Raw genomic sequence first — 16,866 nt, forward strand, 5'->3', positions numbered from 1 at the left:
GATATTCACATTCTTTCTCTTTCTCACACCTTCAGTATCTCCAATTTCTGCTCGCCTTCTATTTGTTTTGGTATTTTGTATAATTTATGCCTCCATCTTTGCACTTTATATATAAACTTTTGTATCCTTTGCTGCTGCTTTGTGTGCTCAATTGCAACTGTCATATTATTTTTATTTTTATCTCTCTATTATCACTTAACTTTTCACCCCATTTTTATCCTTATTACGTATATTATGTACAGAGAAGGACAACAAGATTAGTGAATGGAACAGTGTTGCTCTTACGAAGAAAGGGGCTCACATCTGGGGAGTTTGGGCTTGGCACACCCAGGGCCTTGAGCTGGATTTCATCATTCTTCTCTTTCTTGGTGATTCCCTTCGACTTCTCTCTCTCTCTCTCTCACTCACTCAGGGTAATTCAGATTTTTTTTTTTTTTTTTTGCCTGGTGCAGTATAAGCCTCAGGCTTTCTTGCACCATAAGGCTTAAGTTTTATGAAGAAAGGCTTAAGAAAGGCAAATTACAGTGTCTAGAGACTAGGTACCTGCGAGATGATCTGATTGAGGTGTATAAAGCCTTGAATGGTTTGAGCATACTCAGTGCTAATGGGATTCTTCCTCTTGCTCAGAGGGCGCCTCCGTAGCCAGGTGGGAAGGAGCAGCAGTGCGTAGTACACGCTTCTTGATTAGACTGGGATTCGAGCCCATCACCACCAAATACGGAGGATGCGGAAAGGTCAAGGAATGACCACCGCATATCACGGACAATATGGCCTTAGTTGCTAATGCTTCTAAAAACCAAACAACAAACAAACCTCTTGCTCAGAATAATTGCCTGAGAGGACATAAATTCAAATTGAGGAAAGACAGCTGCAGGATAGATGTGCGGAAATTTTTCTTTAGCTAGCGGGTGGTTGATTGCTGGAACAAACTTCCACCTGTCATTGTAGAAGTTGATAGCTTAAATAGATTCAAGGCAGAACTAGACAAACAATTGGAGTGAGTGGGTAAAATGAAAAGGTTTATTTTATTTTATTTTTTTTTGGCTGATGCTATATAAGCTTGCTTTCTTTCATCGTGTGCCTATGCTAATACTAATATGCACGAGACATTCATTTAATATTGGCTATCTGTCCGCCCAAAGCCCCTGAGGAAGTAGCGGAAATATTACCATGTGAAAGAATGTAATTTTGTTCCCTAATTTTTCCTTAAATTACCTTAATTTCTCCTAACTTTAGCTTATTATTACTATTTCTACTAACCTGTTATTGTCTTGTAATAATTCTTTTAGCAATTTAAATTTAAATTCAACATGTAACATTAGGCCAACTGACCCCTGCTAGCATACCAGTTGCTAGGCAGATAGTCAGGCCTTAATGACTGAAATGCCTTCTGCCATAAATAAAAACCACAAATCAAATAAAATTTATGCACAATATATATATATATATATATATATATATTTATATTTATTTATTTATTTTTTCTCTATTTTGTGAGTGGTGCCTCCGTAGCCAGGTGGGCAGGAGCAGCAGTGCATAGCACACGCTTCTTGATTAGACCGAGGTGCAAGCCCGTGACCACCAAATATGGAGGATGTGGAAAGATCAGGGAATGACCACCGCATATCCCTGGAGCAATATGGCCTTAGTTGCTAATGCTCCTAAAAACCATATAACAAACAACAAACATTTTGTTAGTATAAACCAGAGATATGATGCTCAATACGTTCTACATTGATTTCAATATTCATAGAAGAATAAGAGAAATTTACCTCAATATGATTCGTAGAACACTTCTGTATGCTACTCTCCAGAAATTAAAACGAATATAACATTAATGCAAAATGATTTACAGTAAAAAATAAATAAAAAAATTAAAAATTAAAAAAATTTTAATTGAATACAATTAAAAAACAAATTAAAAGAAGTTAAAGCAATTTTTGATAAACTATTTTCCTTCCTGAAGCCGACAGAGCTTTTCAACCTTATGATCACATGAATGGAAGTTGGCATTTTGTGTAATTTACACTTCCATCTTTGCACTTTTCAATACTTCTATCTTTTCAATATTCTAGATTTATTACTTCTATCTCATATATATATAAACTTTTGTATCCTTTGCTGCTGCTTTGATCACAGGAATCGAAATTCCTGTGATCACAACATATGGTCAGAAAGTTCCGTCAGCTTCAGGATGGAAAATCGTTTTTCAAAATTTGCATTAAATGTCTTAATTTTTTTGTTTGTTTTTTAATTGCATTCAATTGATATTTTAATTGTTTTCATTTATTTTGTGTTTTCAAGCTAATACTGCTCTAGTAACAGATTTTTCACCTGCAACAAATGGATTTTTCACCTGCGAGATGTGAAACCAAGAGATTTTGTGCTAGCAGAGATCAATAAGAGGAGATTTCTGATTATAAAGTTTATGACAAGAAATATCAGAGCAGGAACATGCTTGACCTTATTGCCTTTTAAGCAGAAGGAATGATTGAGTGCATGATAATGATAAACGGAGTGAATGGTGGTCAAAGAATCCATTAGTTGAAACTTAGGTGGGACTGGACTTAGAAGACTAGGCAGAAGCAGATATTATTGAAACTGTGTATATTTTTAAGTTAATGGGGTTATAGGTAAGGCAAGGTGCTATTCTGCTCCCAAAGAGACACATGCCCACACTCACAAAGAAGGCGCCTCCGTAGCCAGGTGGGAAGGAGCAGCAGTGCATAGCACATGCTTCTTGATTAGACCGGGGTTCGAGCCCGTCACCACCAAATACGAGGATGTGGAAAGGTCAGGGAATGACCACCACATATCCCGGAGCAATATGGCCTTAGTTGCTAATGCTCCTAAAAACCAAATAACTAACTAACTAACTAACTCACAAAGAACAAGTACTATTAAAATAAAAACACAAAAACACCACAAAGAAAGAAACAAAAGCCCCATAAACATTATCTTTTCATCAAGGGACCGTAGCTTTTATGACTTCCGAAAAAAGTGGGGGTTATATTTTGATCACTGATCACTATCCCAGCCAAATATCAGTGGGAGTCCCGATATGCCCCACATATTAAGAGAAATAATGAATCATTATTTCTCATAATATCTGGGGCATATTGGGACATCCACTGATATTTGATTGGTATGGCAATCAGTGATTGAAATACAACCCCCTTCTCGGAGTTCACAAATGTCCCTTGAATAGATAGTGCTTGTGGGTTCTGTTTCTTTTTATGGTATTTTTGTGTTATTTTATAGTATTTTTATAGTATTAAATACTATTATTACATACTATTATTTATAGTTTCTTTTGATAGTATTTCAGTAGTGCTTATTCTTTGAAAGTGTGGGCACGTGTCTCTTTGGTTGAGGAGCCACATGCTCACCTCACTGAAGGTGAGTATTGCTTTGGTCCTTCCCTTTTCTGTTCTTAATCTTACTTTTATTTTTACTTGATATGGGATGGTTAGCTACATAGAAGCAGAATAGCACCTTGCCTTTCCTGTAACCCTATTAATAGCATTAATTAATTTGCTGTAATTTATTTTATGGTTCAAATGAACCATCCCGCCCCCCTCCAACAAGGTATACCTAGCTCCTTGATATATTCTTACTTTGGTAGTACTGTTATATATACCCACTTCCAGTCACAGCTAGCAAGGTAGAAGGAGAACCGAGTCTGTATGACATATAAACTAGCCTGTAAGCACACGCATGCTATGTGCAATGCATGTGTGCGTGCACACATACTAGTAAAAACATAAAACACAACAAAACCACACGAACTAGAGTACCAAAGAACCAGCACGCCGTGGCCCGAGTAGGCAGTGCACCAAAGACAAGAAGCAAGATTCTTCATGCATGTATCTTGCAGCTGGTTTGTTAAAACTGTTTTAAAACTTAAGAAATGCTTAAGTGCTCCTCTGTAAGAATTTTTTTTTATATTTAATATTTTAATACACTGTATTAATAATACAGTATTTAAAAACATAAATTGCATTTCAGTTCTTTGCCTTAGAATAAGAAACATTATTGTTATCAGTTATTCCCACTATACTTTCATGAATTTCTTTGCACCTACCAGGGGAATTCACAGGTCCCATTTTGAGAACTACTGGTATTTGTTACTTAATTTCCTTAAAGTTAAACCAAAGAATTAAAATTTTCAAATTTTCTTTACCCTGTTAGTCAAAATGTTTCTCATACAGATAAGGGAAAAATCTTTGTTTTTCTACTAGGTGTTAAAGGACTTCAATCTCTCACTTTTGGGAAGCTGAGTTATTATATCAGTTTATAGTTAGCATTTGAGAACAGCCTTCTGCTCTGTGAATACAAATAAAGGATATCAATGTCTAAATGAGATTCTTCTTAACGAATTTTTTAATTCTTTTATTTTAGTGTGTAGTATAACATTGGCAGAATATCATTGATGATTGAATTAGTATAGTTTTTATCTTAAAAAATATGCTGTCTGAAAATTATTTTACTTTATTTTATTTATTATTATTTTATTTTTTTTTTTAGAATGTGCACCATTTTTCTTCAGGTGTCCAGCCTGTCACTCACACCCCCTCTCATTCTGTAGTTCACAGTTTTGTATCTTCTAGCGTTGATTTGGTGCCAGCTGCACATATAGATCCAGGAATGCATTGTACTGTAGATTCTACTGTTGGACATAAGTTGCATTCACATGATGAGGTATTCATAATGAGCTATTTCTTTAACATTGTTAAAATAATGAACTAAAACATTAAGCCCTTTTCTGTAATTAAACTATAATTTTGTGAAAATGTATTTTGTCTCAAGGCATGTTTGTTCACTGTTTAAAATGACTGTGTTTAAAAAAAAAAAAAAAAAGGTTCATAAATCCAGTAGCTTCAGGACTCAGCACATGCTAGATTTTTGAAAATTCCAGTTATTTGAAGATGTTATGCACATATTCTATGTATTCAGGGGTAATTCATTATTTGATGCACGTGATTATTTGGATTGGGTGATTTACATGCTCCACTAATTTCAATTGTTTTAGGTTATTAAAGCAGTGTAACCATCTCAATTCTCATTGAGGGACTTAGATTAATATTCACAGTTTGTGATGCAGATTTATTGAATTGGTTCTGATTTGTTCAGTAATTTCGGAAGTTCCTGACAGTATTGCTATTCGTAAACCGGACATCATAGTTTGCCGTTATGAGCACAGTGTTAGACTACAGCCACACTCTTCTACTAGTTGAAGCCCACCTACTGTGTTAAGTACATGGTCAGCCTCTAGCCACCTGACTTAATCCTAGCCCGAAGGATCTTTCCTTGGTCAGTAAGTACTTTTTTGTTTTTACTTTGCCCGCAACTTGCCAGACTTCTACCACGGTTGTATAGTGCAGTTTTGATACAATGCTGTCGAAAAATATGCAATCCTGCTCGAGCTGCGAAAAACTTTCTGACTGCCTGATTAAATGTACAGCATCATGCCAGCTTCTTTTTTGTAATTTTTGTAGTGGCATAAGAGATTTAAAACAGGCTGCACAAATTAGGAAATCAAAATGGAAATGTACACTTTGCTGCAAGCAAAATAGAGATTCGTCAGATATACAAAGTATAAAGTATGTTGAGCGTCAAACGGCACCAGGAATTTCTCCCATCTCCATGAGTGTTCGCTGTATTGAGGGACAGTACTCTGTCAAGACCAGAGATTTAAAAGTGTGTGGATCATGTGTTGTGTAGTATGTTGTGCCCATTGTTCTTCTGGCCTATTGGCCGTCGAGCCCCTGATGGACCCGACGTTGTCCGTACTATGCCAATAAGGAGGCTGGCCAGGTGTACTTTGAAATTTATTATACTCTGATAGGTCCCGCCGCCTAATTTCCTGGGATTTCAGCGGCTGGGTCCTATAAAAAAATAATAAATAAAAGATAATCGCGGTGGCATAATTGCAAAATCGCTATTACAAGATAGTCTGTGGGGTTTGTTCCCCGAAATTACCATGGGGTTGTACGCTAAAATGACAAGTTCTAGAGGCCTAATGGGGCGGGCAATAATTTTGGTGCTAATTTAAATTTGGATGCTTGGGGCTTTCGCGGTGTATAGTCAAAGAGAAGGGTAGGGAGACTGAAGGCTGGGGGGAAGAAAGAAAAGTAAGGGGCGGATAGGGTAGATGGCCCCTGCAGTCAGTGGGGCATGCCCCACCAGAGGGAAAGGGGATGGCAAGAAGAGGAGAAGAAGACAGCTAGCCATCTTCTCCCCACCACCCCTCATCCCCGCCGCCAAGGAATAGGAGTGAAAGCAGGCTGGTCAAGGTTACCAGCCCAGATCACCATATGGCTAGGTGGCAGCAACGTGCTGCAGTCATTTCTCTGAGCCCTTGCATGGTAGTCTTGTTGTCTTGATCAGGTTGTCAAATGCCTGTGCTGGATTAGGTTGTCTAATCATGTTGTCACTGTGATTTCTTCTTTATTATTTTTATTTATTTATTTGTTTATTTTATTATTATTATGTTTTTTTTTTAGTTAGTCACTTCCAGGTCAGGTCAGGTCCAGTTACCTTACTCATGTCATGTTCATGTATTGAATGAGATTGTCACGTCAGGTGGATACATCTGTCAGTAGTCATAGAGATTGTGACTTCAGGTAGACTCAGTTGTGAGGTTTAATTCCTTGGTTGTTTCACCCTGGTGTCAGTTCATCATCTGGGAAGGTTTCCGTGGTTGTGTAGACATTCTGCTGGTCTGCACGGCATGGTTGTTTACTGCAGTGGTTGAGGCTGTGGGAGCGTCCTTCTCCTTGTGAAGAGGTCCTGGGCCAGCTGCGCGAATGCCTTGTATGTGTAAACTTCAGTTATGGCGAGGTCTTCTTGATTACAGAGGTTAAACTGTGTTCTATTAATGAACCTGCAATAGAGGTCCTCATATAGTGGGCAACTGTACATTAGGTGCTCCCACGTTTCACGTTCACCACAGAGGCAAAACGGTGTATCACTCAGTCCAAATCCTTGTAGTTTGTCTCTAATGGCCCTGTGTCCCGTCAGCATGTGGGTGGCGTAGAGTCCTGGTGAGAGCCACGGTGGATAATTCGGGTATACCAGCCGTATGTTGGGTAGAAATTTTCTAGTTATTGCACTTTTGCTGGAGGTCTCCCAGCGGGCCTGCCAAGTTTGTTGGAGGTAAGCGGAGAGATGGTTCCTTTCTACTTTGGGATCATTTGACAGATCTATGGTGTAGTCAAGGCATGTTGCCGTTCTGCCTTTGGTCAGTTGATAGAGTAGCCCATGCTTAACAATCTCCAGGTCCAGAGGGAGGGATCCTGTTAGGGCCTGGAATGCGTGGATACTTACAGTGTTACATGCTCTCGAGATGTTTATGAGTATGTGTCGCTGCATAGTCTCCAATTTTTTCCAGTTCACTGCAGTGGTAGCCTTGCGATACCATATTCCAGCAGCATATGTAATCGCTGGCAGGAAAATAGCTTTATAGTAGAGGCTGAGGGTTTTCCTCCTCAAACCCCATTCCTTGTGTGTGATTCACGCAAAAAGTGCGGAGTATCCTCTAATTTTCTTCTGTAAGTGTACTATATGTGGTGTAAAGCTCAGGTTCTTGTCTAGTACGACTCCAAGGTGCTTTAATTCGGTGGTAAGCTTAATTTTGTTACCTTGTATCTTGATTTGAGTGGGTCGTCTGGTGCCTAGGGCTCCTTTTAATAATATAGATCTTGTCTTCGAGGATGAGATCTTCAAGTTATTGTTGTTAGCCCAGTCATCTAGAGTTTCTATTGCTCTGTTGGCGGTGTTCTCCAGTTGTGCCCTAGATTCCCCAGGCAGCATCAGAACCACATCATCCGCATAGGCTAGGGGAACGATGTTGCCGAGTTGCAGGTTTCAAAAAGCCGTCTAGAACCAAGTTCCATAGGAGTGGACCCAGGATTGAGCCCTGTGGGCATCCTCTGAATACTTCTCTTGTTACTGAACAATATCGTGCTCTGACTGTCACGAACCTATTCGACAGGTAGGATTTGACTTGATACAGATTTGATGGTAGGTTGGCCTTCCAGAGTCGGGCCAGGACGCTTGGCCACCATAAAGTGTCAAACGCCCCAGCAAAGTCTATTGCTATGACCTGAAAGTATTTCTGATCTGAGGTAGTTGCAGCATTAGTAATATTTTCCAGGACATCCAAGGTTGAGCATCCCTTCCTAAATACATATTGTAGGGGTGACTGCAGGCTGGCTGCAGTGTAGTGGATCCCTATTCTGTTTCTTAATAAGTGCTCAAAGAGCTTGCTCAGGACTGATAACAGTGCTATGGGTCTGTATGACCCCGGAAAGTCCAGTTGTTTGTTGGGACTTTTGGGAATGAGGCACAAGTTTGCAGTTTTCCAGGCCTGGAAGAACAGGCCTTCTTTGAGGCAGTGGTTGTACAGGTTAAGAAGCACCTCTGGAATGGTTTCGATGGCTTTCTTGACAATCTCTGGCTCCAAAAGATCAGAACCAGGAGACTTCTTGTTTCTAATCCTCATTGCAGCTGTTTCCAGTTCAAGTTTGGTGAAAGGGTCTTCTGTTGCAGTCGTGCAGTAGGTTTCATTGTCCGCACAGAGGGTTATTTGCTCTGGGTTAGAGGGGGCAAGATGGTCTTGAAACATGGTATCCATGATGTTAATAATTGTTTCCTGCCAGGTCCGGGTATAAGTACCCTGCTGTGTCCTCGTCGCTGGTATGATCTCACCCCTGGTGAGTTTGTTTGTGGTTACTCTGTATACCACACCCCAGGGGTTATCATTCCCAGTGGTAGAAACAAGGTGTTCCCAACTGCGCATCTTACGCCCGTATGGTTGCCGTGTACAGGTTCTTTGCATCTCGGAAGTTCTGTCTTAGTGCCTCCACTTCCGCTGCCGGCTGGGAGCATCTTGCCCACTGGAAGAGTTTCCTTCTCCTGTGCACCTCCTGCCTAAGCCTCTGTAGCTCTGGAGACTACCAGGGTACAGCCCCCGGGGTTGGGTTTTTCGTGCACGGATTTTTGGCACCGTCATCTGGTGCTGATCCAGGCTGAGTCCAATGATGATGTTCAGCGGTTGGGCTGTTGTGGTCAGTGTGGCTTGGAAGAGTGGCCAATCCACCTTCTCTATGGCATATCTTGGCTGTGCCTGCCTCACTGCTTGGTGTCAACTAAGGGAGCGCTGGAGCTCAAACATGATGGCCCTGTGGTCCGACGTGGTCCAGCTTTCTCGTCAGATATACAATAAACCCCCGCTATTCGCAGTATCTGTATTCGCAGTCGCTGATTTAATATAAAATGAAACCTAAAAATATGTGAATTTTAAAGTGCCGTGAACATTTTCCACCATAAAAAAACATGGGCGCAGCTAAAATCATCTTTCTCGGTCAAAACAGCATTCTGTGGGTGGGTGGAGAGGGGTGGCAAAATTGCGAGCATGGATGTTTCCTGCTAATCCTTGTTCAGTATGTGTTATATGCGCTTGTCATGGAAGGTTTTGTGGTTTGTTTTTAATTTATATGCTTATAAATTGATATGCTTACAAAAGTGAAAAATCTACTGTTTTGCAGTGTTAGTATAAACAGACTTTTTCGAGTGTGTTAACGGTAAAAGAAAGTGACTTTATTGTGGACAAGTTCTTTTCTAACCCCTACAAAAATATGGCTACGTATAACAAGGGAATTGTGAAAAGATCAAAGAAGTGATGACATTAACGAGGAAAATTGAGTTATTAGACAAAATTTATAATGGTGAAAGTGTCTCGTCCATGGCAAAACACTATAAAATCAATTAGTCAGTGGTACGATCAATCAAGAAATCGGAAGAAAAAATCTGCCATAGTGTTCGTGAAAATGCTCTAATTGCTTCAGAACTTTGCTCTGTAACTCGTGATGTTAAATTAGAAAAAATGGAAAAGGCTTTAAATCTGTGGATAGAAGATTGAACTCAAAATAAATTCCATTAAGTTCACTCATCATTTGTGAAAAGGCAAAACATCTTTATCAACACTAGCGAAACTGGTGATAACACTGGCAGGATAAGTTTTTTTAGCTAGCAAAGCTGCTGGTTTGAAAGATTTGTTTGAAATTTCTAATAAATATTGCATTTAATATTAAATTGTTTCTTATTTTCATTTCGATGCCTTATGCTTGTACATCCCTATGTACTGTCTATGTACATAGTCATATTATGAACATACATAGACAAAATTTTAGACTAGTTTTTCTTATATATTTCATACTTTGGAACGGAACCCTTTTATTAGTATGGGAGCCATAACTCAGTATTTGCATTTTCGGTATTTGTGGCATTTCTCAGGAACGCAACCCCCGCAAATAGCGAGGGTTTACTGTATTGTCTAATTCCCCACAACCTCTCCCTCTAGAATGCTGAAAGAGGTTAATGACGTCAACATACATAATGATTCCACTCTTAGTGAACTGGCCATGAACAGCAAGCTTTTGCCTCAGGTTACCGATAACTGTACTCAAACGGAATCACGAGCTCCAGTCATCTGCTCTTTTTGTGGTTGTAATTCCTAGAAACTGGAAACCATTGAAGGCATTCTAAGAAAGCTGTACTCGGAAAATAGCTCTCTAAGAGAACATCTGAGCCAGCTTGAAGACTACCAACAAAAATCCTGGAGCCTACTACAAGGTCTTTTGCCCTTGAACATCAGCCCCCCCAGTCATGTCTCACAAGAACGTCAGTCCCTGCACCTGAGTCATCCCTACACTCAGAAGCGCAACCAGTGGCATCCTCTTTAGACAACACCTATAGCGACAGGCTGAAATCGGCGAAACGGGAATCAAAGACTGCTGACACAAATGATGCCCAGCCAGGCCAGACTCAGGGACCTGCTCTGATGCAGGCATCCTCATGCCAACTGCATTACAGAAACAGCAAGACTACTTTGATTGGCACGGGGGTGGTTAACATGAGCTTCAGAATATGAACTCACCAAGTGTCCAGCAGTACTCACTCGAATATTTTCATTAGCAGGCTGGATCCATTGACAAAAGTTGAGAAAATTGAGGCACTATTGAAGGAACTAGACATACCTGGTAAGCCTTTTAAAATCAATACCAAGCATCCCTCTATGCCTCCTTCAGGATTCAAATGGATGAGCCCAATTACCAACAATATCTCAATGCTGATTACTAGACCAAAAGCCTGTTGGTGATGCCATACTATGGAAGACTAAAGGCTCAGAACTCAGCAAACCCAAACCCCATTCCACAACAATGCACAGTTGCAACAGCATAGCTACCTGACTTCTCTAGCGGAGTCTCTTAAAGTATATCTGGGAGTGGATACAATTCGTGGACGCTGACTGGGTGACGACGACCGAACATCAGACTGGTCTAATTCCAACAAGAATATCCAGCAACAGGGCCCATCAAACGTGACACCACCCAGATGTGACTTCGTATCATTATAGGACCAGCAGATACTGTGCAGATAGAAATGTCATCCTGGTACAACCCTCTGCAGAGGTAAATATCAGATTCCTCCTACAAAACATCAGGAGTGTCAAAAACAAAGTAGATGGCCTACTCAATTTACTTTCCTATGCAGAGTACAACTTCATAATCCTGATCGAAATCTGACTCAGAGATGAGAGGGAAACTGCTACCTTCACCTCAAACCTTGGTTATCACACTCTGGCTGCTAACAGAATAGAGAGACGAGGTGGCGGTGTAGAAATCTGTCAAAGGAGCACACTCCCTCTAATTAAGGCATGCACTTACCCAGATATTTGTGGCATTTCTCAGGAACACATTTCCCAGGAGGAGACATAGAAGAAGTTCTGGGAATTTACAGAGTGTCTGGAATTTCGATCTTGGTGTGTGCAATTTATTTCTCTCCACCGGTTTCTGAGGATTGTGTCCTCAATCTGACGGCATGGCTGTCATCCACAATCAATCATCGTCAAAAGCTCATCATCCTCAGAGACTTTAACCTACCACTGCCAGCCACAAAGAAGCTCCTAAATACACTGTCATTGAACATGTCGGAAATTGGCATTTGTCTTATTTATGTTCCTCCCTCACATGACGCCATCCAATTCCAATTTTGGAACACGCATCTTCTCAAACTGTTCCGTAAAAGAAACCCTTATTATAAAAAAAAAAAAATAAAAATAAAAAAACCCCAATAACTTCCTCCCGTCTGATCACGATCCGATCGCTGCCAGAATATCACTGCAGGCACCTAAGGAGGAACGTTCGCCAGTACAAGCTACAAACACTGTTAGGAGAGTGTACAATCCTAAATACATCAACATTGAAAAAGTTACCACCCTTTTTCAACTTTACCCATGGAACATACTGATGAGGCTTTCGAGATGGATGGAATTCATTGCAAGGTCTTGCACCTTAGCCTCTACTCGAAGCCATGGAGGAATGATTTCCTGACTAAGACCTTCAAGGAAAAACAGGCAGCCCACACCTCCTACAAGAAGTTGCCTTCAGAAGAGTCATATGCCAAATTCTCCAAAGAAAGGATGAATTTCCAGAATATCAAACAATCAGCTATTGACACTTTCATGAATGGCCGGCTGTCCAGAGGCAAACGTGTGTGGTCAACGTCATACCTGCACCCTCATAGTTTTGGATGTCCAGAAATGTTGTGACCATGTGCTGCGTTTTAAGAGAGATCACAGAGTGTCTGAAGTATATCCTTGGAATGAAGCTCTCAACGTTTCTTCAACTACCAGCAACGTTGCAATTTCTGAAGAGCAGCTAATGAAAATAATAAATTCACTACCTGACAAATCCACTATAGGAGCTGACGCAATACCTCTTTTTAGTCTCAAAATTGCTTCCTGTTTCATCAGCAGAGAGCTCACCCACCTCTACAACAAAATACTCAAACAATGACAGGCACCTGCAAGCTGGTTGACTTACAGAGTCGTGGCAGTTCCAAAAAAGCCTCATGTGAAAACACCTGCGGACTTCAATCCAATATCAATCACCTCTCCCTTCCTGAAATACCTCTAGAAGTGCATCTATAATGATGTTGCACTCGCAGTCTTTGCGCATAGACCATATCATACCCATTATGCCATGCCGAATAGATCTATAACCTGTCTACAGTCCTTATCGTAGAAAATACTTCATGCCTGGAATGACAATGAGGACCTACACACTATTTTTCTGGACATGAAATCTACATTCGACTCAGTCCAAATCACACTCCTCCTTGCATTACTTAATAGTTTCTACGGGATATCCGGCAATGCACTCAAGCTCCTCAGAAGTCTTTTACATAGGAGAATGCTTCACTTCACATGTAATAGCAGCACAGTCTGTAAAAGCGCAGAAGTAGGAATCCCCACAAGGTGGTTCTCTCTCTATTGCAGTCAACAGCTCTGCTATTGACTGCAATATTCATTCCACGTATGGATCAAGTTCCAGCATTCTTGTTGTATGCTGATGATATTGTGTGTTACTTGCTATGCAAACTCCAGGTTGGGTAATCCACAAGAAAGACAAACTATGTCAGAAACTTTAAACAACTACCTTAATACTTTCTGCCAATATGCCAAATTTTTTGGTCTTTCAGTTAATCCCCAGAAGTCAAGTTATCTCATCTTTTCTCCAAGTCGCATGACATCTGCTGATACCTTATTTCTGGAATTAGCAGGAAAGGTTCTGACTCCCACAGACAGTGTCAAGTTCCTAGGGGTAATCCATCCTAGTTGCGAATCTCACTTTTAAACAACAAATCCAAGCGTAGCATTCCAAAGCCTTGTGAGCCTTCTGGGGAATGAAAATAGATTTATGAAGAACTCACAATAAACAAATAATCAGGAAATACCTCGAAATGTACTTCATATAGTTGCGAATCTCACTTTTAAACAACAAATCCAAGCGTAGCATTCCAAAGCCTTGTGAGCCTTCTGGGGAATGAAAATAGATTTATGAAGAACTCACAATAAACAAATAATCAGGAAATACCTCGAAATGTACTTCAGTAGTGTGATCTCCTATGCCGTGGAAATTTGGTCTGCTGCACCTCCCACCAGCCTCAAGAAACTATGGGGTCTAGAATTCTGGGCGCTGAAATGGGCCAACGGGTGGTCTCACCAGATCTACATTGCATCCAAATCTGTACTATGCTCCAACCTGCAATACACGCTCACAGTCCACAGAGCCCACGTGCAGAAAATAAAGGCGTTCCTTCATCTGCGTTCATCTAAGCATGATCATATGAACATTTGGAACACGGTTGGTTGGTTTGTGTTTGCCAGGAAGATATCTTTGCAGTACCCCCTCTTTGTGCTCAAGGCTCGAGAGGCTACAGAATTTCAATAGACACTTCCCAAATGTGACTTTGGACACTCAACTCTCTCAACATCGACTTGGACCGATGGTTGATTGACAAGTCATATCGAGATGACATCTTCGGCTATCTTACTGTATGTAAAATACAGGTTTGCAAGTGCTGGTCCTAATATGCTGATGTCATTTTATATTATGCTTAATTTGTAGTCTTGTTTTTTTTAAGATAATTCCCTGTTCAGATATTTTGTCTCTAATGGTTACTTTGTAGCTGAACTCTGTATTTTTGTGATTGGTCACTTGTATAGTGAATGTTTTGTAAGATTCCTCTGGTTATCTGTTCAGGGAATCAAAAATGTATACCAGTTAATTTATTAAAAAATTTTATTATTATTATTATTATTAGACAATTTAGTCACTCTTATCCCTATAATCTTCACAGAATGAAAGTCACCAACCAGCATTAAGTGAAATGCTAACCTTGTACTGCTGGATTGATCTAGTGCCATGATTTTTTATTTGTGATGATAAACTGTCATATTTTTTTAAGGTCAATAATCAAATACAAAGATGTGTGTACTTTTCCTTCAAACAACAAAGAATATATTGAAACCTATATTAAATGCTTCTCTGTAAATTCTGCATCACCCTCTGTTAAATTGTGCATTTTTGTTATAAACACCCTTTATTAAGCACCATACTGTCTAACATAAACATCAAGCAGCATATTCAGCCCCCCAAAGCTAATCTGACCTATATTAAGCAAGTATTGTTATCGTCAAAAAAAAAAAAAAAAAAAAAAATTTTTAATTTAATTATTTTTAATGAAATAATCAGTATGAAAATAGTCAGTTGAATAATAGGTTACATTTCCCTTTTTATCATAACAAATAGTGTTACCATAAAACAAAAATACAAATGGCAATATTGTATGCACTAAAAATATATCCTTGATTTTTAAAACAAATTTTCAGAAATTTACAGGAGTGAACACACTGCACTTCAGTTGAGTTACTGTTTACATAACCAATTTAAATTGCAATGCTATTACAGTAATTAATGCTGTAACTGAGGGCGCCTCTGTAGCCAGGTGGGCAGGAGCAGCAGTGCGTAGCACACGCTTCTTGATTAGACCGGAGTTCGAGCCAGTGAACCACCAAATACGGAGGATGCGGAAAGGTCAGGGAATGACTACCGCATATACCCAGGGCAATATGGCCTTAGTTGCTAATGCTCCTAAAAACCAAATAACAAATAACAGCTGTAATTGAGGCTTTGAGATTTGAGTTTAAAAATCAGTCATTGGTGTTGTTTAAGTCACCAAGCCTCCAGTAGTTCTTCCACAGAAAATTTTGACTAGTATTTACTTGTGTAATTTGTGCATTTACATCTGTTGTACTATTATTTGATATGAGTTATATTTAATGTGCATTTAAAAGTCTGACTTTTGTTTATTTTGTAATATAATATTATGAATCTCAGTAATTAAAGTCTGACTTTATGAATCTCAGTAATAAGTAATTTAACCTTTTAATTTCAGTAACCCTTGCCATGTCAAAGAACACAAACGGAATCATGACTATGTTCACTATGGTTTCACTTGTGGTAGAGAAGGATGGAACTCAATGACTACAATGTGTATTGTGCTGCTCATTATTTTAAATTTTGAATCTCAAACCATCAAAGTTATTTGAACTTTACCACCATTTTGAAATGTTCAAATAACTTTGATGGTTTGAGATTCAAAATTTAAAATAATGAGCAGCACAATACACATTGTAGTCATTGAGTTCCATCCTTCTCTACCACAAGTGAAACCATAGTGAACATAGTCATGATTCCATTTGTGTTCTTTGACATGGCAAGGGTTACTGAAATTAAAAGGTTAAATTACTTACTAAACATGCTCATGGTTAAGAACCATGAGCATGTTTAGGTTTGCACCACTTCAAAAAGCCCTTGTTACAAATATCCTATAAAGTTGCACATTTATGTACTAAGAAAAAGAAATCACTGAAGAATTAGTGAAGCCTTGAGCACTAGAAATGGCAAAAATAGTATTGAATCCAGAAGCTTCAACAGGTTTCCCTTTCAAATGACGTGATTCATTCTAGGATTCTATAGACAAGCCAGGATGTCTTACAGCAAGTTATAGAAGATATCAAAATAGTCTGCTTAAAGTGGGTATTCAGCTAGATGAGTCCACAAACGTTGATATTACAGTCAACTGCTGGTGTTTGTATGGTATGTAAATTTAAAAAAAAAAAATTCAGAAAACAAAAATTTTGAATTCTTGTTTTGGGAACCATTTCAATTAACTATAAAAGGAATCGATGTACAGTCAGTCATCGTATAGCATGATAGTTGTGTTCCTAGAAACCCTTCTGCAATATAAATAACAGGCCCTATGGAAAAAATAGGGTTGGCTGACCACCCAAGATTTGAACACACATTTGTAACCAAAACATACTAAACACAATAAATAATCGTAATAAAATATGTAAGTATTTTATTATGACTATTACGTAATAAAATATTGCTAATGCTTTTACTTCTATCGTAAGCAAACTTGTTCTTTGTTTGATCTTCTGTCCAAGCA

At 39.2% G+C, this 16,866-nt stretch overlaps 1 protein-coding gene across 5 annotated transcripts in view; it reads left to right on the forward strand.

The window, feature by feature from the left end:
• Positions 1-16,866, forward strand: part of LOC150080131 (uncharacterized) — a 660,399-nt gene that overhangs the window by 111,674 nt on the left and 531,859 nt on the right. For all 5 annotated transcript variants that reach the window (XM_090382143.1, XM_090382148.1, XM_090382147.1 and 2 more), the window contains exon 6: positions 4,528-4,701. In XM_090382143.1, coding sequence (XP_090238269.1) covers positions 4,528-4,701 — 174 coding nt within the window. The remainder of the gene's footprint in view (positions 1-4,527; positions 4,702-16,866) is intronic.

Source organism: Mastigoproctus giganteus, chromosome 9 (assembly GCF_048544385.1).
Source record: "Mastigoproctus giganteus isolate SK-2022 chromosome 9, ASM4854438v1, whole genome shotgun sequence".
Lineage (NCBI taxonomy): Eukaryota > Metazoa > Arthropoda > Arachnida > Uropygi > Thelyphonidae > Mastigoproctus > Mastigoproctus giganteus.